At 38.4% G+C, this 19,177-nt stretch overlaps 1 protein-coding gene across 3 annotated transcripts in view; it reads left to right on the top strand.

The window, feature by feature from the left end:
- ALG5 (ALG5 dolichyl-phosphate beta-glucosyltransferase) overlaps positions 1-19,177 on the top strand; it is a 47,347-nt gene that overhangs the window by 19,074 nt on the left and 9,096 nt on the right. For all 3 annotated transcript variants that reach the window (XM_006154185.3, XM_006154184.2, XM_006154186.3), the window contains exons 7-8: positions 10,861-10,920; positions 17,539-17,690. In XM_006154185.3, the coding sequence (XP_006154247.1) occupies positions 10,861-10,920; positions 17,539-17,690 (212 nt within the window). The remainder of the gene's footprint in view (positions 1-10,860; positions 10,921-17,538; positions 17,691-19,177) is intronic.

The following is a 19,177-nucleotide window of genomic DNA, read 5'->3' as shown; positions in this document are numbered from 1 at the left end:
GTAATTGCTATTCTCTTTTCACTCCCTTAAGCCACACATTTGCTAACCTTTACATATATTCCCTTAAGCCCTTAAAAACAGTGACGAGTAGTGTTTTTTTTTTTGGAGAGGTCTTTTCACTCTAGGGTGCATGTGCTTGCCAGACAGACAGAAAGAGACGTAGAGACAGAAAGCGAGAAATCACCCCCCAGGGGGGATGGCCATGCTGCAATCCCTTCTCCTCCATTCTCCTCTAGGGATCTTGGGCATGCACGCACATGCGCCTGGCGTGAGTTTTAAGCCACTGGGTCTGGGACGTGAACCGCGGTCGACTACGTGGGAGGCCAGTGACATAGCCATTTCGCCAACTGCTGGTCCCAGTGACAGGTAGTTTTGAACACAGTGCAGTAGAACGTGAATTACTTACTTAGTGAAGTCCTATAATTATACAATTAATTCACTAGATGGCAGTAGTTAACTGTCCTTTAAAATACTGTTTTGCCCGGTTAAGTAATTTCTCTTGTATATTTTTCAGTGGCTTCTAATTTTTGCCTTTTTTCTCAGCCGATTTTATTTTTTATTGCAACAACAACAAAAAAATTTCTCCTACTTCTTACTAGTATTTTCTCTTAAACAGTTCACATTTCCTGGTCTGATTCTTCTTAGAAGGTCAATTTAGGAAGGTTGTCTACAATTCCTTCACTAAAGATTATAGTTCTTTTGAAATTTTAAAACTAAATGTACTGGGACCCGCAGATGCCATAATAGTTGTATCACTGGACTCCCCATAGGCAACTGTGGTTCAAGTCCTGGACCAGGCAGCTTAAATTCATGCCCAGTGCGTGTGTGCACGTGCCCAAAATCCCAAGAAGGGAATGGAGAAGGAATTGCAGTGTTGTCATTCCCCCTGGAGAGTGGTTTCTCACTTTCTGTCTCTCTGCCTTTCTGGCAAGTGCACATGTGCTATAGCAAAAATTTCTCTCAAAAACAAAAAAAAAAAGAAAAGAAAAAAAAAGGCAAAACTAAATGTACATAATTTAATTAGACCATTTTGTAACACACACAAATAAAATAGGGCATTTACATTTTAGTTCCAAATATATCTTTTCCCATATCTTTTTTTCTTAAGTTATTTACTTATTTATTTCATGAATGAGAGTGACACAAAGGGAGAGAATGATAGACAAAATTCCTAGCAGAGTCTTGATGCCACGATCCACCCCCAGCCTACAGTCCAGGATCATTGTCAAGTGTGTGCCTAGCATACTCAGGAAGGTCTCCAGACTTGAAACAGGAACCTTTGCATGTAGGATTACCTTGCAGAGCATCAGGTTTTACCAGTGCACCATCATCTGCCCACCTTCTTTTTTTTTTTTTTTCCCTCAAATGCAAAGCTTTTCTCCTAGATTTTCAGTTTTTTTTTTTTTGTTGTTCTCCCTCTATTAATAAAAACGTATGCTTGGTTTTACAGTAATTTTTCTAAGCAAGGTATGTGAGGATCAGTTGTTCAGTGACCTGACTCTTCAAATAAGAGTTCAAAAATCCCTTAACAGGCCAGATAGATGACAAAATTCTGCTCCAGAATCATAGAGTACTTACTTAGGCCATACTTAGACCGTAAATTCTCATTTAGACATTCCAACAAATTTAATGAATGTTTAGACTTTTAAGCCTACAAATGACAAGAAGTAATGCATATTAATGAGATATGGAGTAAAATTACGTAAGAAAAACTGTAGAAAGCAGATAGTAACTATACACACACACGACTCAGTCTGGAGTGACTGCTTATTAATAGCCTTGAATGTTTCTTTGGCCAGATGTGGTCTTGGTACACTGGTGTTTCATATGTGAATGCATGTTTTAGTTTTCCCTTAAAAGAAAATTACAAGGACCAGCAGATGACATAATGGTTATGTCGCTGGACTCTCACATACTCGACTGTGGTTTGAGTCCTGGATCTGGTAGCCTAAAACTCACACAGCATATGTGTGTATGTGTGTACCCAAAATCCTGAGAAGAGAATGGAGGAGAAGGGATTGCAGAGGGGCCTTACCCTCTGGGGCTGGGGGTGATTTCCTGCTTTCTGTCTCTCTGCATCTCCATTAAGTGGACTCACTCCATAGCAAAAATATTTCAAAAAAGAGAACACGATAAGTACTGTATCCCTCTTTTTTGCTAAGATCTTGTGCAAATCAAACAAAGGAGAATACAAAAATAAAAGGGAGGCCTTTTTAGAAGATCTTATTCCAGGAGTCTGTCTCAGCACATCCCAAAGTATTTCCCAAATCATTGAAGAAGGTGTTTCATGACTAGAACTTTCTGTCAGAGCAGGATCTAAATGCCAGCAAATCTAATTTGGAAGTAGTTATTTCGTAGAATGAGGAATAGCTAACTTTTTCTCTAAAGAGACAGAGGATACGGTACAGCAGTTAGCGTAATGGCTGTGTCACTGGACTCCCACGTAGTCGACCGTGGTTTGCATCCCGAACCTGGTGTCCTAAAACTCACGCCGGGCTCGTGTGCATGCGTGCCCAAGATCCCAAGAGGAGAATGGAGGAGAAGGGATTGTGATGTGGCCATCCCCCCTGGGGGGCTGATTTCTTGCTTTCTGTCTCTGTCTGGCGAGCGCATGCGCCCTATAGCAAAAACCTCTTCAAAAAAAAAAAAAAAGGAGACAGATGATACATTTTTTAGGCTTTGTAAATAACATGGCCTTTGTTGCAGTATTTTTCATTTTTATATTTAAACCCTTTAAAAATATAAGAATCTTTCTTGCTTTCTTTGTCTCTCTCTGGTGAGCACATGTGCCCTTTAGCAAATTTAAAAATAATAATAAGTAAAATTAAATAACTTTAAGGATTTGCATAAAAATACGTTTTCAAGGATTTTTTGCTTGTTTGTTAAGTGAGGCAGTGTTTTTTTTTAAAGAGAGATTTTTCCTGTAGAGTGTGTATGCTCACCAGAGAGACAGAACACAAGAAATCATTCCTCAGGGGGAATGGTCACACTGCAGTCCCTTCTTCATTCTCAGTATTTTAGACATTCATGTACATACTCCTGGAGTGAGTTTTAAGCCATGGGGTCTAGGACTCAGACCACAGTCAACTATGTGGGAGTCCAGCAACATAACCATTACACCTTCTGCTGGTCCCAAATGAGGCAGTATTTTTTAATCAGATGAGAAAGTTGGAAACAATTTAAAATATCCAATATTGGGACCAGCAGGTGACATGATGGTTAAGGCGCTGGACCTCCTGCATGGTTGATTGCAGTTCAAGTCCTTAATTTAGAGAGGCTTGTTTTTTCATTTTCCCTTTCTCTCTCTGCCTCTGTCTGGTCAAATTAAAAGTAATAATAACTATAACAAATAAAATAAATAAATAATTCTTTAAAAATATATAATATATCCAATATTAAGCTATAAACTGGTTACACTCATTATTATGTATGAGAATTGTTCATTATGCATAATTAAGTGAAAAAAGCTAATTTTATACATCTGGATATATGCATTAGATGTGTAATAATATTAATGCATTATATAACATATATAGCAATGTATTATATGCATACACACACACAAACACATACACACATATATATATATATAAAATGTAATGTGTTATCATTGTTTATATCTGGATCGTAGAATCGTGTATATCCATTTAAATTTTCTCCTTTACCTTAATTTTAATATTTGTTTTAAACAATAAGCCTTTTTTTTTTTTTTTTTTAATTTTTTTTTGCTGTAGGGTGCCATTTGCTTGCCAGAGAGACAGAAAGAGAGAAATTATCCCGCGAGGGGATGGCCATGTCACAGTCCCTTCTCCAGTCTCCTTTTGGGCATGCACACATGTATGTATATACACATGCCTGGTATAAGTTTTAAGCCACCCAGTCTGGGACTCGAACCATAGTTGACTACATGAGAGTCTAGCTGCATAACCATTACACCATTTACTGGTCCCCTCTATATTGCTTTCAAGAAAAGAAAAAGCAACTTAATCAAAACTTTTTTTTTCTTTTTTTGGAGAGGTTTTTCCTACAAGGTGCATGTGGTTACCAGACAGACAGAGAGAGACAGAAAGCGAGAAATCACTCCCCAGGGGTGAAGGCCACACCACAATCCCTTCTCCATGCTCCTCTCGGGATCTTGAGCACGCACGTATACATGCCTGGCGTGAGTTTAAGCCGCCAGATCCAGGACTCGAACCACGGTCAACTACATGGGAGTCCAGTGACATAGCCATTAGGCTAACTGCTGGTCCCTCAAAATTTTTTTTAAAATTTGTTTCTTCCAAGAGAGACCCGATAAGGTCTTCACATCAAGATTCATCTCCAGTTCAGCTGTCTTGGATCACAGGTTACTGGCATACTCCAAGTACTCAGGGAGGCCTCAGGATATAAACCCAGGGCTTGAGTCCTGTTGCATTACTGCTACACCACTAACTGGCCCCCAAACTTTACTTTCTTAATAAATGAAACAGTTTTGTTTTGTTTTTGTTTTTTTTTAATGAGATTTTTGCTATAGGGCATGTGCATTTGCCAGAAGCACAGAGAGAGAGAAAGTAAGAAGTCACACGTACACACACACACACACACACACACACACACACACCCTCCCGGGGTGATGGCCACGCCATAGTCCCTTCACTTTTATTCTCCTCTCGAGATTTTGGGCACGCACACAAACGTGTCCAGTGTGAGTTTCAAGCCTCCAAGTCCAAGACTCAAACTGCAGTCAGTCATGTGGGGTCCAGTGACATAACTATTATATCATCTGCTGGTCTCAATAAATAAAACATTTTCTTAATTCAGCATACTTTATTTTGCATACCAAATTCTCCATTTCTGCCCGTGTTGGATAAATACATCCAATTTTATGTCTGATTTTTCTTTTACTAATTTCTGAATTGATTCTACTTTGCTTTCGTATCTTCCTCACTTAGAGCCAATTTCGTCTTTGGGAGTACCTGTGCCTTTTTGTTTTTTGATAGAGATTTTCGTTATATGGCATGTACACTTGCCAGAGAGACAGAGAGAAACAGAGAGACAAAGAGGGAGAAATCACCCCCCAGGAGGGATGACTGCATTCCCCCCTCCTCCATTCTCCTCTTGGGATTTTGAACATGCACGCACTCATGCCCAGCATGAGTTTTAAGCCACAATCCAGGACTCAAACCGTGGTCGTCTATGTAGAAGTCCAGAGATGTAACCATTATCCATCTGCTGGTCCCACCTGTGCTGATTTTGATTTCAGTATGTTTCTTAATTTTGAAAGTAGAGTTCGGTAGACTTAGGTTCAAATTGCATGTGACCTTAGCTAGTTAGTAATCTACCTCACTGAGCTCTTCCGTGATAGGTGGATTATGAAATGCAGTTCATAAACCTGAGGGATGATTAAGAAAATGTATGTTAAGTGTCATATTCAACACTTAGTAACCAGTACTTCTAATTATTAATATTAGTCTTTGTATTTGATTTTTCCCATAACAGTTAATATTGTTACTTTTTGAATGTTATATGAATTGGATCTATGTACTTTTAGTCTGTTGTTTCTCTTCAGTGAATTTTGAGAAAATTCTTAACAGGTACTCTTAAAGAGAGATTCTATTTAAGCATTTTTAACTAGTTGAAAATTCAGTACTACTATTTATCAAGCTAATTGTCATAGTAACTTAACTATTCAGTTTTTAAAAGTAATTAAGGTGTACTCCAAAAGAGACTTAAAAGAGACTCAATGTCTACAGACATTTTCTAATGTGGGAAGTTTTTAAAACAAGAATATCCTTCTTTCCTAAAGAACAGCTAACTTTTTGAAAAGCTATTTCGATTAATTCCACCTGATAGATTAGTATCAGGGATTTAGTTCTTAAATCAAAATTCTTCAGTTATACAAAACTCTCTTAGAAGCTTTGTGGGGCTTATGCTGGGGGAAAAAATGAGATTTTTCAATGAAAGCTTTTGTTTTGTATTTGACTTTATTTTAATTAAATGATATTTAAATTCTACTCATGAGTCTCTAAGATGGAAGGATGTCCTTTTTTATCTGTTGCTTAGTAATTTTACCATTTTTGGAGGGGGGAGTGTTAAAAGTTATGGCTTATTCGCCATATTCTACCTGAACTTTATTTTTAAAGAATGATTTATTCAACTTTATTTATTTATTATTATTATTTAATTTGCTATAGGGTACATGCACTCACCAGAGAGAGAGAGAGAGAGAAAGAAAGCGAGAAAGCAAGTCACCAGGTTTGGGACCCAAACCACAGTTGCCCATTAGGGAGTTCAGCGCCCCAACCACCACATGCCTTGCTGGCCTCACTATCTGAACTTTTAACATGGTTGTTTTTTTGGAGAGGTTTTTGCTATAGGGCACGTGCGCTTTTCAGAAAGACAGAGACAGAGAGACAGAAAACGAGAAATCACCCCCCAGGGGGGATGGCCATGCCACAGTCCCTTCTCCTCCATTCTCCTCTCAGGATCTTGGGCACGCACACACATGTACCTGGCATGAGTTTTAAGCAGCTGTGTCCAGGACTCGACCCAGTTGACTATGTGAGACTCCAGCCACGCGACCATTATGCCATTTGCTGGTCCGTAACATGATTCTTTAAGAGAGTCATTTTCTCTTTTCTTACACAAAGAACCTATGCTAGAAAAACAGAATTCCCAAAAGAAAATAAAAGTAGCTAATAAATATCTCCCAAAAGTGTACTTTTTTATTAAAATGAAAAAGTAGCCCCAGTCATAGTAACATGCACTGGGCACTACAGTTTAGCAGGATGAGCCTACATGGGAGGCCTAGGTTCAATTCCCAGCCCACTCAGCTACTCAGGAGGCCAAGGCAGGAAGACTGCAACACAGAAAGACCCTGTCTAAAACATCAGACACTTCCCACCGAAAAACAGTAGATCAAAGTACATGTGGTTAAATCTTCATCTTCTACAGTTAACAAATATGAAATTAGAATAATTAATACTGGCAAGGATTTGATGAACTAGTCAGTCTCATACTCAGTTTAGTGAGAACATAAATAGACTTTCAAAGAACAGTTTGGCCCATGTGCATTAATAAACATTCAGGCTGGGGATGGCAGGTGGTATGGTGGTTAAGGCACTAGACTCCCATATGGCCCACCCTAGTTCAAGTCCTGGACCTTGCAGCTTGCTTTCTTCTTTTTTTTTTTTTTGGAGAGATTTTTGCTACAGGACACATGCGCTCACCAGAGAGACAAAAAGTGAGAAATCACCCCCCAGGGGGGATGGCCACTCCACAATCCCTTCTCTCCATTCTCCTCTGGGGATCTTGAGTACACACGCACACGTGCCTGGCGTGAGTTTAAGCCACCAGGTCCAGGACTTGAACCACATTCGAGTACGTGGGAGTCCAGCAACATAGCCATTACGCTAACTGCTGGTCCCACGCAGCTTGCTTTCTCACTTTCTCTCCTGTGCATCTGTCTGGTCAAATTAAAATAATTAATTTAATTTAATGATTCTTTAAAAAAAAAAAAAAAAGAAAAATTCAGGCTTTTAACTTAGTATTCCTCTGTGACTTTCTCCAAAGAGAGAAACCCAAAATACAAATCAAGTTTTACATTCAAAGTTGTTTTCTAAACACCTTTATATAACATGAAGTTGGAAATGATCAGTGAGTAGCCAAATTGTGCAAACTGTAATAATACACGTTGTTCCCTTGGTTCCACTTACCAGTGTATCTTGGAGACTGAGCTATTTATATACATAAAAGTACTTCCTTATTCTTTCACAGCTTCACAACCAGTCTTGCAGATGGACATGAGGGTTTACTGCATGTAACAGTAATGAAACTTCCCTGCAGGGAAGCTGTTTTACACATAAACATATTTTGGGTTGTCAAGAAAGTCATGACACATTTTTGCATAGAAAAATACCTCATGACTTTCTCGACAATCTAATAGATTTATAAGAAAAAACTGTTAGAATTTCTGGGTCAAGTTATTTGTGTATTTGTAATTTTGATAACTTTTCAAATTGCTGTCCACAGAGAGTATGCAAGCACAGCATGGTAAAAACTGATAGTTTTTTTTTTTTTAAAGAATTATTTTATTTAACTTTATTATTATTATCATTATTATTTTCCAGTTTGATCAGAGAGAGACAGAGAGAGAGAGAGGAAGTGAGAAAGCAAGCCACCAGGTCCGGTTCTTGAACTATGGTCGGCCATGAGGGAGTCCAGCACCCTTAACCACCATGCCACTTGCCAGCCCCGACTGATAGGTTTTGTTTGCATTACCCTCGATATGATTATGACAGAGGATATTCTCATTATTTTAAAAGCTGTTTTCCATCCAGCCAATGGTGTGGTAGTTAAGGCAGCTGGATCCTACATGTGCTTATTTGTCATATACGGTCTGAACTTATGCGAAGTTTGAGTCTTGGATCCAACAGGTTGAAAACTACCCCAGGAGCATGTATATATGCCCCAAACCCCAATAGGTGGGAAAAATGGAGAAGGGATCCTGGTGTGACCATGCCCCATGTGAGGTGTTTTCTCACTCACTGGCTCCTGTCTCTCTCCACCAAGCATGCATGTCCTCTAGCAAATTAAAAATAAAAATAAACTATTTTCGTTTCCTCTTTTGTGAACTCTGTTCAGAACCTTTGCCTCTTTTCCAACTGGATTTTTAGGTACTTTTCTAAATTATTTATTGAAGCACCTGTACATTTTGGAAATTAACTTTGTGTCTGTAATATAAATTGCCAATATTTTTCCCATTTTATTTGTCTTTTAACATTGAATATGGTTGGAGTTTTATTATCGTTTTGCTCTACAGCACAATTTTTTAGAAATTTTTGCTATCAAACTGACCTATCTTTTCTTCTGGGTTTTACGTACTTGTGCCTTCCTTGAGATCATTTACAAAATGATTTCTGAAATTTTGCAGTTAAATTTTGAATGTATCTGGAATGCATTCTAGTATTTAGTCAAGAGCTCAGGTCCAACTTAATTTGGTTTCCAAATGGCTACCAAAATGCCCTTAGCCATTTACCAGTTCACCTTTTTCACAATGATTTAAAATGTCATTTCTTTTTTATTCTAAGTATTCATAAGGTTTGTCTGTTTCTGATCTTTACATTCTGGTTTATGGATTTGCCTATTCACATTCTAGTACCTGAGTTTGAATTGTTGAAACTTATAATTTTTTTTTTTTAAATTTTGGGGACTAGTCCTGCTAGTCCTTAAATGTTTCCAGGTTTCTTGCAGGTTCTCTCTTAACTCTTAAAATCAGCTTGTTCAGTTCAATTAAAAATTATTTTTGTATTTTGATTGATATGACCTCAAATTCACAGATTAATTGAGGGAGCATTGACTTTTTAATGCTGCTATCACCTCTTCTCGTCCATTTTTCTATGAATATTTTTCTATGTTGGATTCTTTTTTCTCCCTTAATAACATTTACATGTTTACTTAAATGTTGCCATAAAATTTCTTTTTGCTTTTTATTGATGTTATGAATGCTGTCTTCCATTATATCTTCGAATTATTGTGTTTACATATGAAGGCTAAAATACTGTACATATCCATTCATTTTTTAAAACTCTTTGATTGGGAACCAGCAGTTAGCGTAATGGCTATGTCGCTGGACTCCCACGTAGTAGACCACGGTTCGCGTCCCGGACTCGGTGGCTTAAAACTCACGCCGGGCGCATGTGCGTGCGTGCCCAAGATCCCGAGAGGAGAATGGAGGAGAAGGGATTGCGGCGTGACAATCCCCCCTGGGGGGTGATTTCTCGCTTTCTGTCTCTATGTCTCTTTCTGTCTGGCGAGCGCACGCGCCCTATAGCAAAAAAAAAAAAAAAACTCTCCAAAAAAAACTCTTTTATTGTATGTAGTGGTTTTTCAGTTGCTATTTTTAGATTTTTCAAGGCATATAACTATATCATCTACATATAGCCATCTTTCTATAATAATGACCTTTTCTCTAATACTGATATAGTAATTTCAATCAGAAAAGTATCATGTAAAGATATGAACTTTTAAGTAATGCATACCCCTTATATTTAGCCCTATTCAGCCCCCTTATATTTAGCTAAATTCAGTATCTTCTCAGAAATATTGTATGTATATGGGACCAGCAGTTGGCGAAATGGCTGTGTTGCAGGATTTCCATGTAGTCAACTGTGATTTGAGTCCTGGACCCAGTGGCTTAAACTCACCAGGTGCACGTGCGTGCATGCCCAAGATTCTGAGAGGAGAATGGAGGAAAAGGGATTGTGGCATGGCTAGCCCCCGACCTGGTGGTTGATCTCTTGCTTTCTGTTTCTCTGTCTCTTTGTCTTTCTGGCGAGCGCACACGCCCTATAGGAAAAAGCTCCCCCCCCCAAAAAAAGGAAAGAAATACTCTACGTATAGACTTCTCAAAGCTATTCTTATTCTGAATTCCTCTGTAAACCTTTAAAAGATTTTTAATGTTACTTTTTAAAAAATGTTTCATTTGTTGGCTCCCTGGTTTAACAATGATGTGTTGATCAAGAGAAACCATATCACAAATGTTAACTGCAGTTCAAATCCCCAGCCTGGTCCACATGAAACATGGCCTACATCTTTGCCCAGAATCCCCCAGGCTAAAGGTCTAGAGAAAGAGAATTATCTTGTGGAGGCACTCCTCCCTCTCTCTCTCTCTCTCTCTCTCTCTCTCTCTCACACTCACTCTCACAATCATGTACATACACTTTCTCACAAATAAAGGGAAAAAAGTTTTTTAAAATTCAGTTTCTAAAAATGAGGTTTTCACATTGAAAATAGGGTTTGTTTCTTTGTGTTTTTTGTTGTTGTTGTTGTTGTTGTTGTTTTACTGGTACTTAAATATTGAGAAACTTTTTTTTCCTGCAGGATCAAATGGCTATTGCATGTGGATCTCGAGCTCATTTGGAAAAAGAATCAATTGCTCAGGTGAGACTTTTTACATTAACTGATATGGAATAACAGCAATTTTTGCTTTTTTACAGAAACATTTGGCAAGAAATAGGCTTTAAAGTTTAATCTCTGCAAAATGAGGGTTTTTCCAACCTTATTTAAATTTCCACAAGGCTCATGATAGATTGGCAAATTTTAGAATTGGGTTTTTTTTTTTAAGGAATTTCTTGGTGCTTTCATCTAGATTCTCAAGCTCCCCCCATTAACATAGAGCACATGCAGTTGCCAGACAGAGGGAGAAAGCACACTGCAGTCCCCTTTCCTCTGTTTCTCCTTCATGTCAAGATTTTGGGTATGCACTCATGCCAGCGTGTTTTTCAAACCACTTGGCTGAGATGTAAACCACAGTTGGCCATAAGGGATTCAGCTTTCTATGCACAGTATGTAACCACTGCAATACAAGACAACCCCAGAGCTGATTTTTTAAGGAATATATGGGGAAGATACAGACTCTACCTTAGGATGCAAACATGGGGTGGGAGGTGGAATTGTTTGTTTATTTAGTTTTTGCCATAGGGTGTGTACATTCAATGGAGAGAGACAGAAAAGACAGCCATACCCTGAGGGAGAAGGGCCACACTGCAGTCTCTTCTCCATTCTCTCAGGATTATTGGCATATACACACGAATCCGGCATATTTTTAAAACTGCTGGGTCAGGGACTCAAAGCACAAAGTTTGCCATATGGAATCTGGCACTTAACCACCTCTTCTGAGTTTTTTAATAAATGAAGCAGACCCATTCAGTTAATGAGACAAACTTTTCTAAACAAACCCATGAACTTGCCTTTAGCTTTTCTAATGTTAGCAGGTACATTTAAGTAGTATATTTTTAGTTTTATTCAGAGTTTAAATATTTTGTTTTAGCTGTTCCTCTTAGAAAACATATTATGCCTTAAATTTGTCCAGTTTTGACTACCCTTTATCAGTTATAAAAGTCACTGTTGAACTACTGCATAGATTATGCCAGAAAAACTGAATTAACTTGAGGGAAAAAAATCTTTTTAAGGGAATAGTCTATGCAGTGTTTTTGCAGGTTGCCGCATGGTGGTAAAGGGCCCTGGACTCCCACATGGCCAACTGTGGTTCAAGTCCTGGATCGGTCAGCTTGCTTTCTCACTTCCTCCCTCCCTCTCTCTCCACCCCCCCACTCTGTCTCACTCAGTCTCTCTCCGTCTCTCTCTCTCACTCTGTCCCTCTCTGGTCAAATTGAAATAATTAAATAAATGGAAATTGTTCATCATTTAGCCCTAGAAGGAGATCATACTCCTAGAAATTTTAAATGGCAAAACATTGACTAATCTAAGTTTATTAGTATATGTCCAAGGTATTCACTTTATTAATAATTATAGAATACTCAAAACTGTAAAATACTAAATCCAACAATGAGAAATATAGCTATGTCCCCTGCATGAAATCTGTTGCCAGGGGACCAGCAGATGGCATAATGGTTACATCACTGGACTTGAACATGGCTGACTGTGATTTGAGTCCTGAACCCTGTGGCTTCAAATTCATGACAGATATGTCATGAGTGCCCAAGATCCCAGGAGGAGAATTGAGGAGAAAGGATTGTGACACAGCCATCCCCCCAGGGGGTGATTTCTTGCTTTCTGTCTCTCCATCTCTCTCTGCCTCTGGCAAGCACACGTGCCCTATAGCAAAAATCTCTCCAAAAAAGAAAAGAAATCTTGGAAACCAGCAGTTGATGTAATGACTATGTCACTGGACTCCCACGTAGTTGGCCGCGGTTCGCGTCCCGGACCCGGTGGCTTAAAACTCACGCCGGGCACGTGTGCGTGCATGCCCAAGATCCCGAGAGGAGAATAGAGGAGAAGGGATTGCGGCGTGGCCATCTCCCCTAGGGGGTGATTTCTCGCTTTCTGTCTCTATGTCTCTCTCTGTCTGTCTGGCGCACATGCCCTATAGCGAAAACCTCTCCAAAAAAAAAAAAATAGAAAGAAAAAGAAATCTTTAGCAAGTAACATTGATGATAATGGAGATAATATAACATAGGATAATGCCTGAAGTAATAGGTTTTATTAAAAAGGTATGCTGTTAAAAAAAATCTTAAAATAGGGACCAGCAGTTAGCATAATGGCTGTGTTGCTGGACTCCCACGTAGTCGACCGCGGTTCAAGTTCCAGACCCGGTGGCTTAAACTCATGCTGGGTGCGTGTGCATGCGTGCCCAAGATCCCAAGAGGAGAATGGAGGAGAAGGGATTGCAGCATGGCCATCCCCTCTGGGGGGTGATTTCTCGCTTTCTGTCTCTCTGTCTCTGTCTGTCTGGTGTGCACACGCACCCTATAGCAAAAAAAAACTTCTCAAAAAAAAAAAAGTAGAAAAAAAAAAATCTTAAAATAGCAAATAAAAATTGTTTCTGTGAACAATACAGTGAAAATAGAGCAATATTAACTTAATAGTTTTTTAGTACTTTTTTTTTCCTTTTTTAAAACATGAGGCCAGCAGATGGTGTAGCAGTAACATCACTGGACTCCCACGTGGTCAGCAATGGTTCAAGTCCTGTACCTGGTGACTTGAAAATCACACTGGGCGTATATGCGTGCATTCCCAAGATCCCAGGAAGAGAATGGAGGAGAAGGGATTGTGGCATGGCCATCCCCCCAGGAATTTCCTTCTCCCTATCTCTCTTTCTCTCTCCCCAGCAAGCACACTCAACTTAAGGCAAAAAAAAAAAAAAAAAAAAAACTCTTAAAAAAAATTACTGTTGGGAATATAATCTAATTAGTGAAAGAAAACAGATTGGAGAAGTAGGAAGCAAGAGATAAATTAAAGAGTATTGAAGTAATCTAGGCAAGAGTGTGGCACCTGTAGTTACTGTTGGTGGCAGTAGAAAGTGACTATGCGTTTTGGCTTTGTTTTTAATGATATAAAGTTTTTCACTTAGAATTTCCATTAGTTGAATATTTCCTGTAGATAATATATAAATGAGGCTGTGCTGTGGTCTAAATCATCTTGTATTTGTACCTACTACAGCTTGTAAGCAGACATCAAGGGATCATCCCAGGGCCTACATGTGCAGAATTTATCTAATCTCCAGACGTATTTTTTCTGACTCTAAAGCGTAGTAATTAATTTAATGCTTTGGGTCCCCAGAGTATTGGCTGCTATTCCGTAGAAAGGAAGGATAGTGAAATTTACTCACTAGAGATCAGCAGTGAGTCAAGTTTAGATTATTCTCTGAGAAGATACCTGTCTTATGGAAGGTCATCAGCAGGAGGCAAGGCATGGGTCTGCCACAAGTCCAGGAAACAGCAGCATGGCTTTCCGTTTCTCTTAATGTCCCATCAGTAATATAAACCCTTGTGCGGTGATCTATCCATGAACAGAAAGAGAATATAAAAGAATTAGGGTAGAAAATGGCAGCTTCAATAACTTTTTGAGTAGTATTTAAACATCTTTCCTAAATATTTTTATACATAGCTTCAATTAATCTGTTTTACTCTCTTGATGATAAACATGACATAGCATCAAGGGAGTCCTTTAACGTCGTTAAATGTGCTCATATTCCCTTGTGTTTTGTCTAACATAATGTTTATATTGTCTGATATTCTAGAATTTACCAGTTCAAAAGTATTAAAGAACAGAATCCATCAGTGGTTATTCAGTGTCTCTAGTTTTTCTTTGGAGAGTCTTTGCTTAAGACTTAGACCTTATTTGAGCTTCTAATTTTAAGATAATGAAATTACCAGGCAGCTTTAAATTTCACCTCAACTTATTTACATTTCATAAACATTAACGATATTGGTTTTTGGGGGTTTTTTTTGGGGGGGAGAGGTTTTTGCTATAGGGCATGTGAGCTCGCCAGACAGACAGAGAGAGACATACAGACAGAAAGCGAGAAATCACCCCCCAGGGGGGATGGCCATGCCGCAGTCCCTTCTCCTCCATTCTCCTCTCAGGATCTTGGGCACACACGCACACGCGCCCGGCGTGAGTTTTAAGCCACCAGGTCCGGGACGCAAACCGCAGCCGACTACGTGGGAGTCCAGCGACATAGCCATTATGCTAACTGCTGGTTCCCGCGATATTGTTAATATTGAAGCAGTGAATATTTTTCCTTCATGCTTTTCAGAAGTTCATGTAATATTTCTCTGTGCTTCATATACACTTCATATTCACTTAACTAAATAAATCTATCCTATAATATATATTAGTCATCTTTTTAAAGAGATTTTTGCCATAGGTCTCATGTGCTCACTGAATAAAACAAGAGAGGAAAGTGAGATATCACCTCCCAGAGAGGGTGGCCACATCAAAATTCCGTCTCCTTTCTCCTTTTGGGATTTTGGGCACACACATGCACATACCCAGTTTGAGTTTCAAGCCACCAAGTCTGGGACTCAAACCATTGTTGGCCATGGCGAGTCCAGTCCCTTAACCACCATGCCACCTGCTGGCCCCTATATTAGTCATGTTTTAAATTTTAAAATATTTTGCCAAGTTTTAAAAATTAAAGCAAGATCCTCTTTGTGGTTTACCTAGTGCTTTAAAATACATTCAGAATCAAGTAAGTTAAGGTTTTCATGTGAATTCCACATATTTCTGCTTTTTTAAAAATAGCCGTTATCCTAAAATAAAAATCTATTAACATCCAAGGAAAAGCCGTTGATGAATATTTTTATTTGTTAACAAATAAGTTTACCCAAATCACATTAAAATCATTCAGGGAAAATAATTTATAGGTATCATTTTTCTACCTTTAATTTTTATTTTTCTATCTTTCAATTTCTATTTGTTCTTTTCCTAAGCATAAGTGCTCTTTTGGAGTTTTAATAAGTCAACCATTGTATGTTGGAAGTATATTTTATGGAAAGCACTGAGCAAGCTGTTGTGAAATTTCCAAAGTATTTTAAGCTGAGGTTTCTGCCCTATCTACTTAGAGAGGTAAGACATACTTACGTCCAAACATAATGAATAATTCTAGGTGATAAATGAGAAGTGCTAGATCATGTCTTAAAGTTTGTTTTACATACCTTATAGAGAAGTGTTTTATTCTTCCTTCCTTTCCTACCCTACTTAAAACACAAGTGAATTTGTGGTCAGGAGAGTGAAGTAAGCTTCAAGCTTGCTTTCTTTATTTAAAAAAAAAAAAAAAAATGATTGAGTTCCTGTTACTTTCTGTGCCAACACTTTGCTGAAGTCCTCCATAGTCTCATTTAATCTTTATGATAACTTTGTGAAGCAGGTATTATCATTTCTCAAAAAACTAGGATTTAAAAAGTTAAAATAACTTGCTCTAGGTTACCCTCCAGGATTCAAATATGGGTCTACTCAATTTGATTTTTTGTTTGTTTGTTTGTTTTACTATATCATGTTATCACTTTGGTCATGGTTCTATTCAGTGATGATAGAAAGAGCCATGTTAATGAAGAATGACACTGAAGATTATAATTATGAAAAGTGATTTTAATTTTTTAATTTAAAACCCAAGAGGAGGAAAGAACCTTTATCTTATAGTATGAATTACTCAATGTTTTCCACAGACTCAGGTCACTTATGTACATGTGTAATGCATCATTTCATGAGTTTATTACCTTAACGATAGAAGATTTTAAGAAGTCCTTTTAAAAAAAAAATCTTAAATACAGACCGATCTTAATTAGTAATCTGTGTTTTAACATTTAAAGTGTTCAGTGAATAATGGAGTATTCTTTCCTATTACTACTACTAATAAAACTAAGAACATTAACAACAATAATCCTCAGGTGGGAGTAAAAACTACTTGAGTTTAATATCCAAACTCAGTCTTTAAAGTGTATTTAATTATATATCTGGCACACCTAAATAGACTGGGTTTTGTTTCAAACTCCTTTCTAGTCTGTAAGCATTGTGACACTCTGCCGTACCTCTTCTGTCAATAGTCTCTTCAGCTAGGTACTGAGGGTTCAGATCTTAGTGCCAGTACATTCTGAGGACATCTGTGTAGAACAGAGACATAAAATACATAGGTAAGCGGGACCAGCAGTTAGCGTAATGGCTATGTTGCTGGACTCCTACGTAGTCGACCTCGGTTCGAGTCTCGGACCTGGTGGCTTAAACTCACACCGGGCATGTGTGCATGCGTGCCCAAGATCCCGAGAGGAGAATGGAGGAGAAGGGATTGCTGCGTGGCCATCCCCCCGGGAGGTGATTTCTCACTTTCTGTCTCTCTGTCTCTCTTTGTCTGGCAAACTCACGTGCCCTATAGCAAAAACCTCTCCAAAAAAAGAAAAAAATATATATATATAGGTAAGTAAAATGTTCTCCTTGCTCAGACCTCATAGGACAAAACCTGGTTGTCCTGGTAGGTTGAAACCCTGGTCTCACAGATCCTGTGAGTTTTCTGGTCCAACTCAACCTCCGTGGAATCAGTAACCACTTACCTATCACCTCAGCTCTGCTCCACAGAGTAGGCATCTGCACTGTTTCTTTAATGTCTTTTGCGGGGGAAGCTAATGGAAAAATGGTATTTACATGTGAAATCTACCTGGTCAATTAAATATTAAAACGCCCTTGTCTATAGCCAGGTGTTTTCAGTGTCTCCTTTACAGGTAAATGGAAAAGTCATTTCTATTTTGTCTTTGTTTTCAGCGTTCTTACTTCCGTACTCTTCTCATGTATGGGTTCCACTTTCTGGTGTGGTTCCTTTGTGTCAAAGGAATCAGGGACACACAGTGTGGGTTCAAATTACTAACTCGAGAAGCAGCTTCACGGACGTTTTCATCTCTACACATTGAACGATGGTAGGTTTCTAACTGGAATATATCTGGTTTTATTACCCAGCAGTTATTCCAGGTAATGAGACGCAGCCCTGTGTTCTCATAATGACCATCCAATTTAAACAAAATTCAAAGTTATATATGTAAACTCAATCTGTGCCTTTACGTTTTACTAGACTGAGTCTCGTTTTGAAAATACTCCTCACCCTGTGATATAAAGTTATGTATTCACCGTAATCGTAGACAGTGTGAATTGAGAGGCCTAAAAACATTTCCTTAGGCTTCCTGAAATACCGAAGCATATTCTCCCTTGTTTTATAGGAGATAAGGTCTTTCCCCTGAGACCAGTCCTTTGACCTCTGCATCCTCTTTCACTGTGTCAAAAATCCGATCCTGTTCATTTATTTTCTATTTGTAGATTCAGCCTTTTCTTAGTTAAATCTTCCCCAACCCACTCTCTGTTTGCCTTGGTCTTTCATCTCAAACTAGCCCTGTCTGTCCTTTCACAGCCAGCCATTTCTCCAGAGTGGACTGTATTCACTGTCTTCACTGTTTTTCTTCCCATTCTTTCCTCACTTCAACTTAATAAGAACTTTCTCCCATTCCTCCACCTTGAATTATACTGTTTGCCGAGCAGAGATCCAGCCCCAGCCTTTCCTCACCTCTAAACTTGTATTTAGTATATAGTGCTGTTATATAGAAGCTAAAAACCTTGGCATCAGCCCTGACATTGCCCACAGCCCCTATATTTAGCCAGCCCCTGGCCAAGACATGATTTTAGCATTCGTGCCTCTCCGTTTCTCTCCATCCTCACCACCATCCAGGACTCAAACCATGGTCGACTACATGGGAGTCTAGCAATGTAACCATTATACCATCTGCTGGCCAGACTAGCCACAATTTCAAGTGCTCAGTAATAACCCTATGTGGCTAGTGCCTACTTTACTGGACAGCATAGTGGGTCTTTAAGTAAAAACTGACGTTGTTGGATTTTTTTTTTCCTTTTTTAAATGTTATGTTTATATGATGCCTTTTTATTTGTTTTGGACTTAAATGACATAATATTGACTTCACTTAAAATTTTAGCCTCTGACATCTCTTTAGGACCAGTTAATGTTTATGTTATACCTAAAAGGATCATTAAATATGCATGAATTCATTTGATTAATTGTATACCCTTCACCACAGTAACATTTCATTGATGGTTTTCATCTAAACTCTCTACTTTAAAATCAAGAAAAAGTGAAGAACAATATTTTTTCTTAGCAATATAACTTCTAGAACCTAAGTTGTACATCTACTCATTTCATACAAGTGTTCCCTTTGACTATATTTTTAAGAGTTTATTTGAAAGAGTCATTGAAATTTTTCTCATAACTTTTGAAAATTCCAAATCAAAGAGAGTTTCTTGGTATTAGAAAGCACTAAGGAATATAGCTGAAGTTGAGATTAAATCCAGTCTCCTTGGATTTAGCTTTACAAAGATGAGTATGGAGGTGTTAAATGTTAAA

Source organism: Tupaia chinensis, unplaced genomic scaffold (genome assembly GCF_000334495.1).
Source record: "Tupaia chinensis unplaced genomic scaffold, TupChi_1.0 Scaffold000402_1, whole genome shotgun sequence".
NCBI lineage: Eukaryota > Metazoa > Chordata > Mammalia > Scandentia > Tupaiidae > Tupaia > Tupaia belangeri.
The sequence above is the reverse complement of the archived record's forward strand: the minus strand, read 5'-3'. Positions and strand labels throughout refer to the sequence as shown.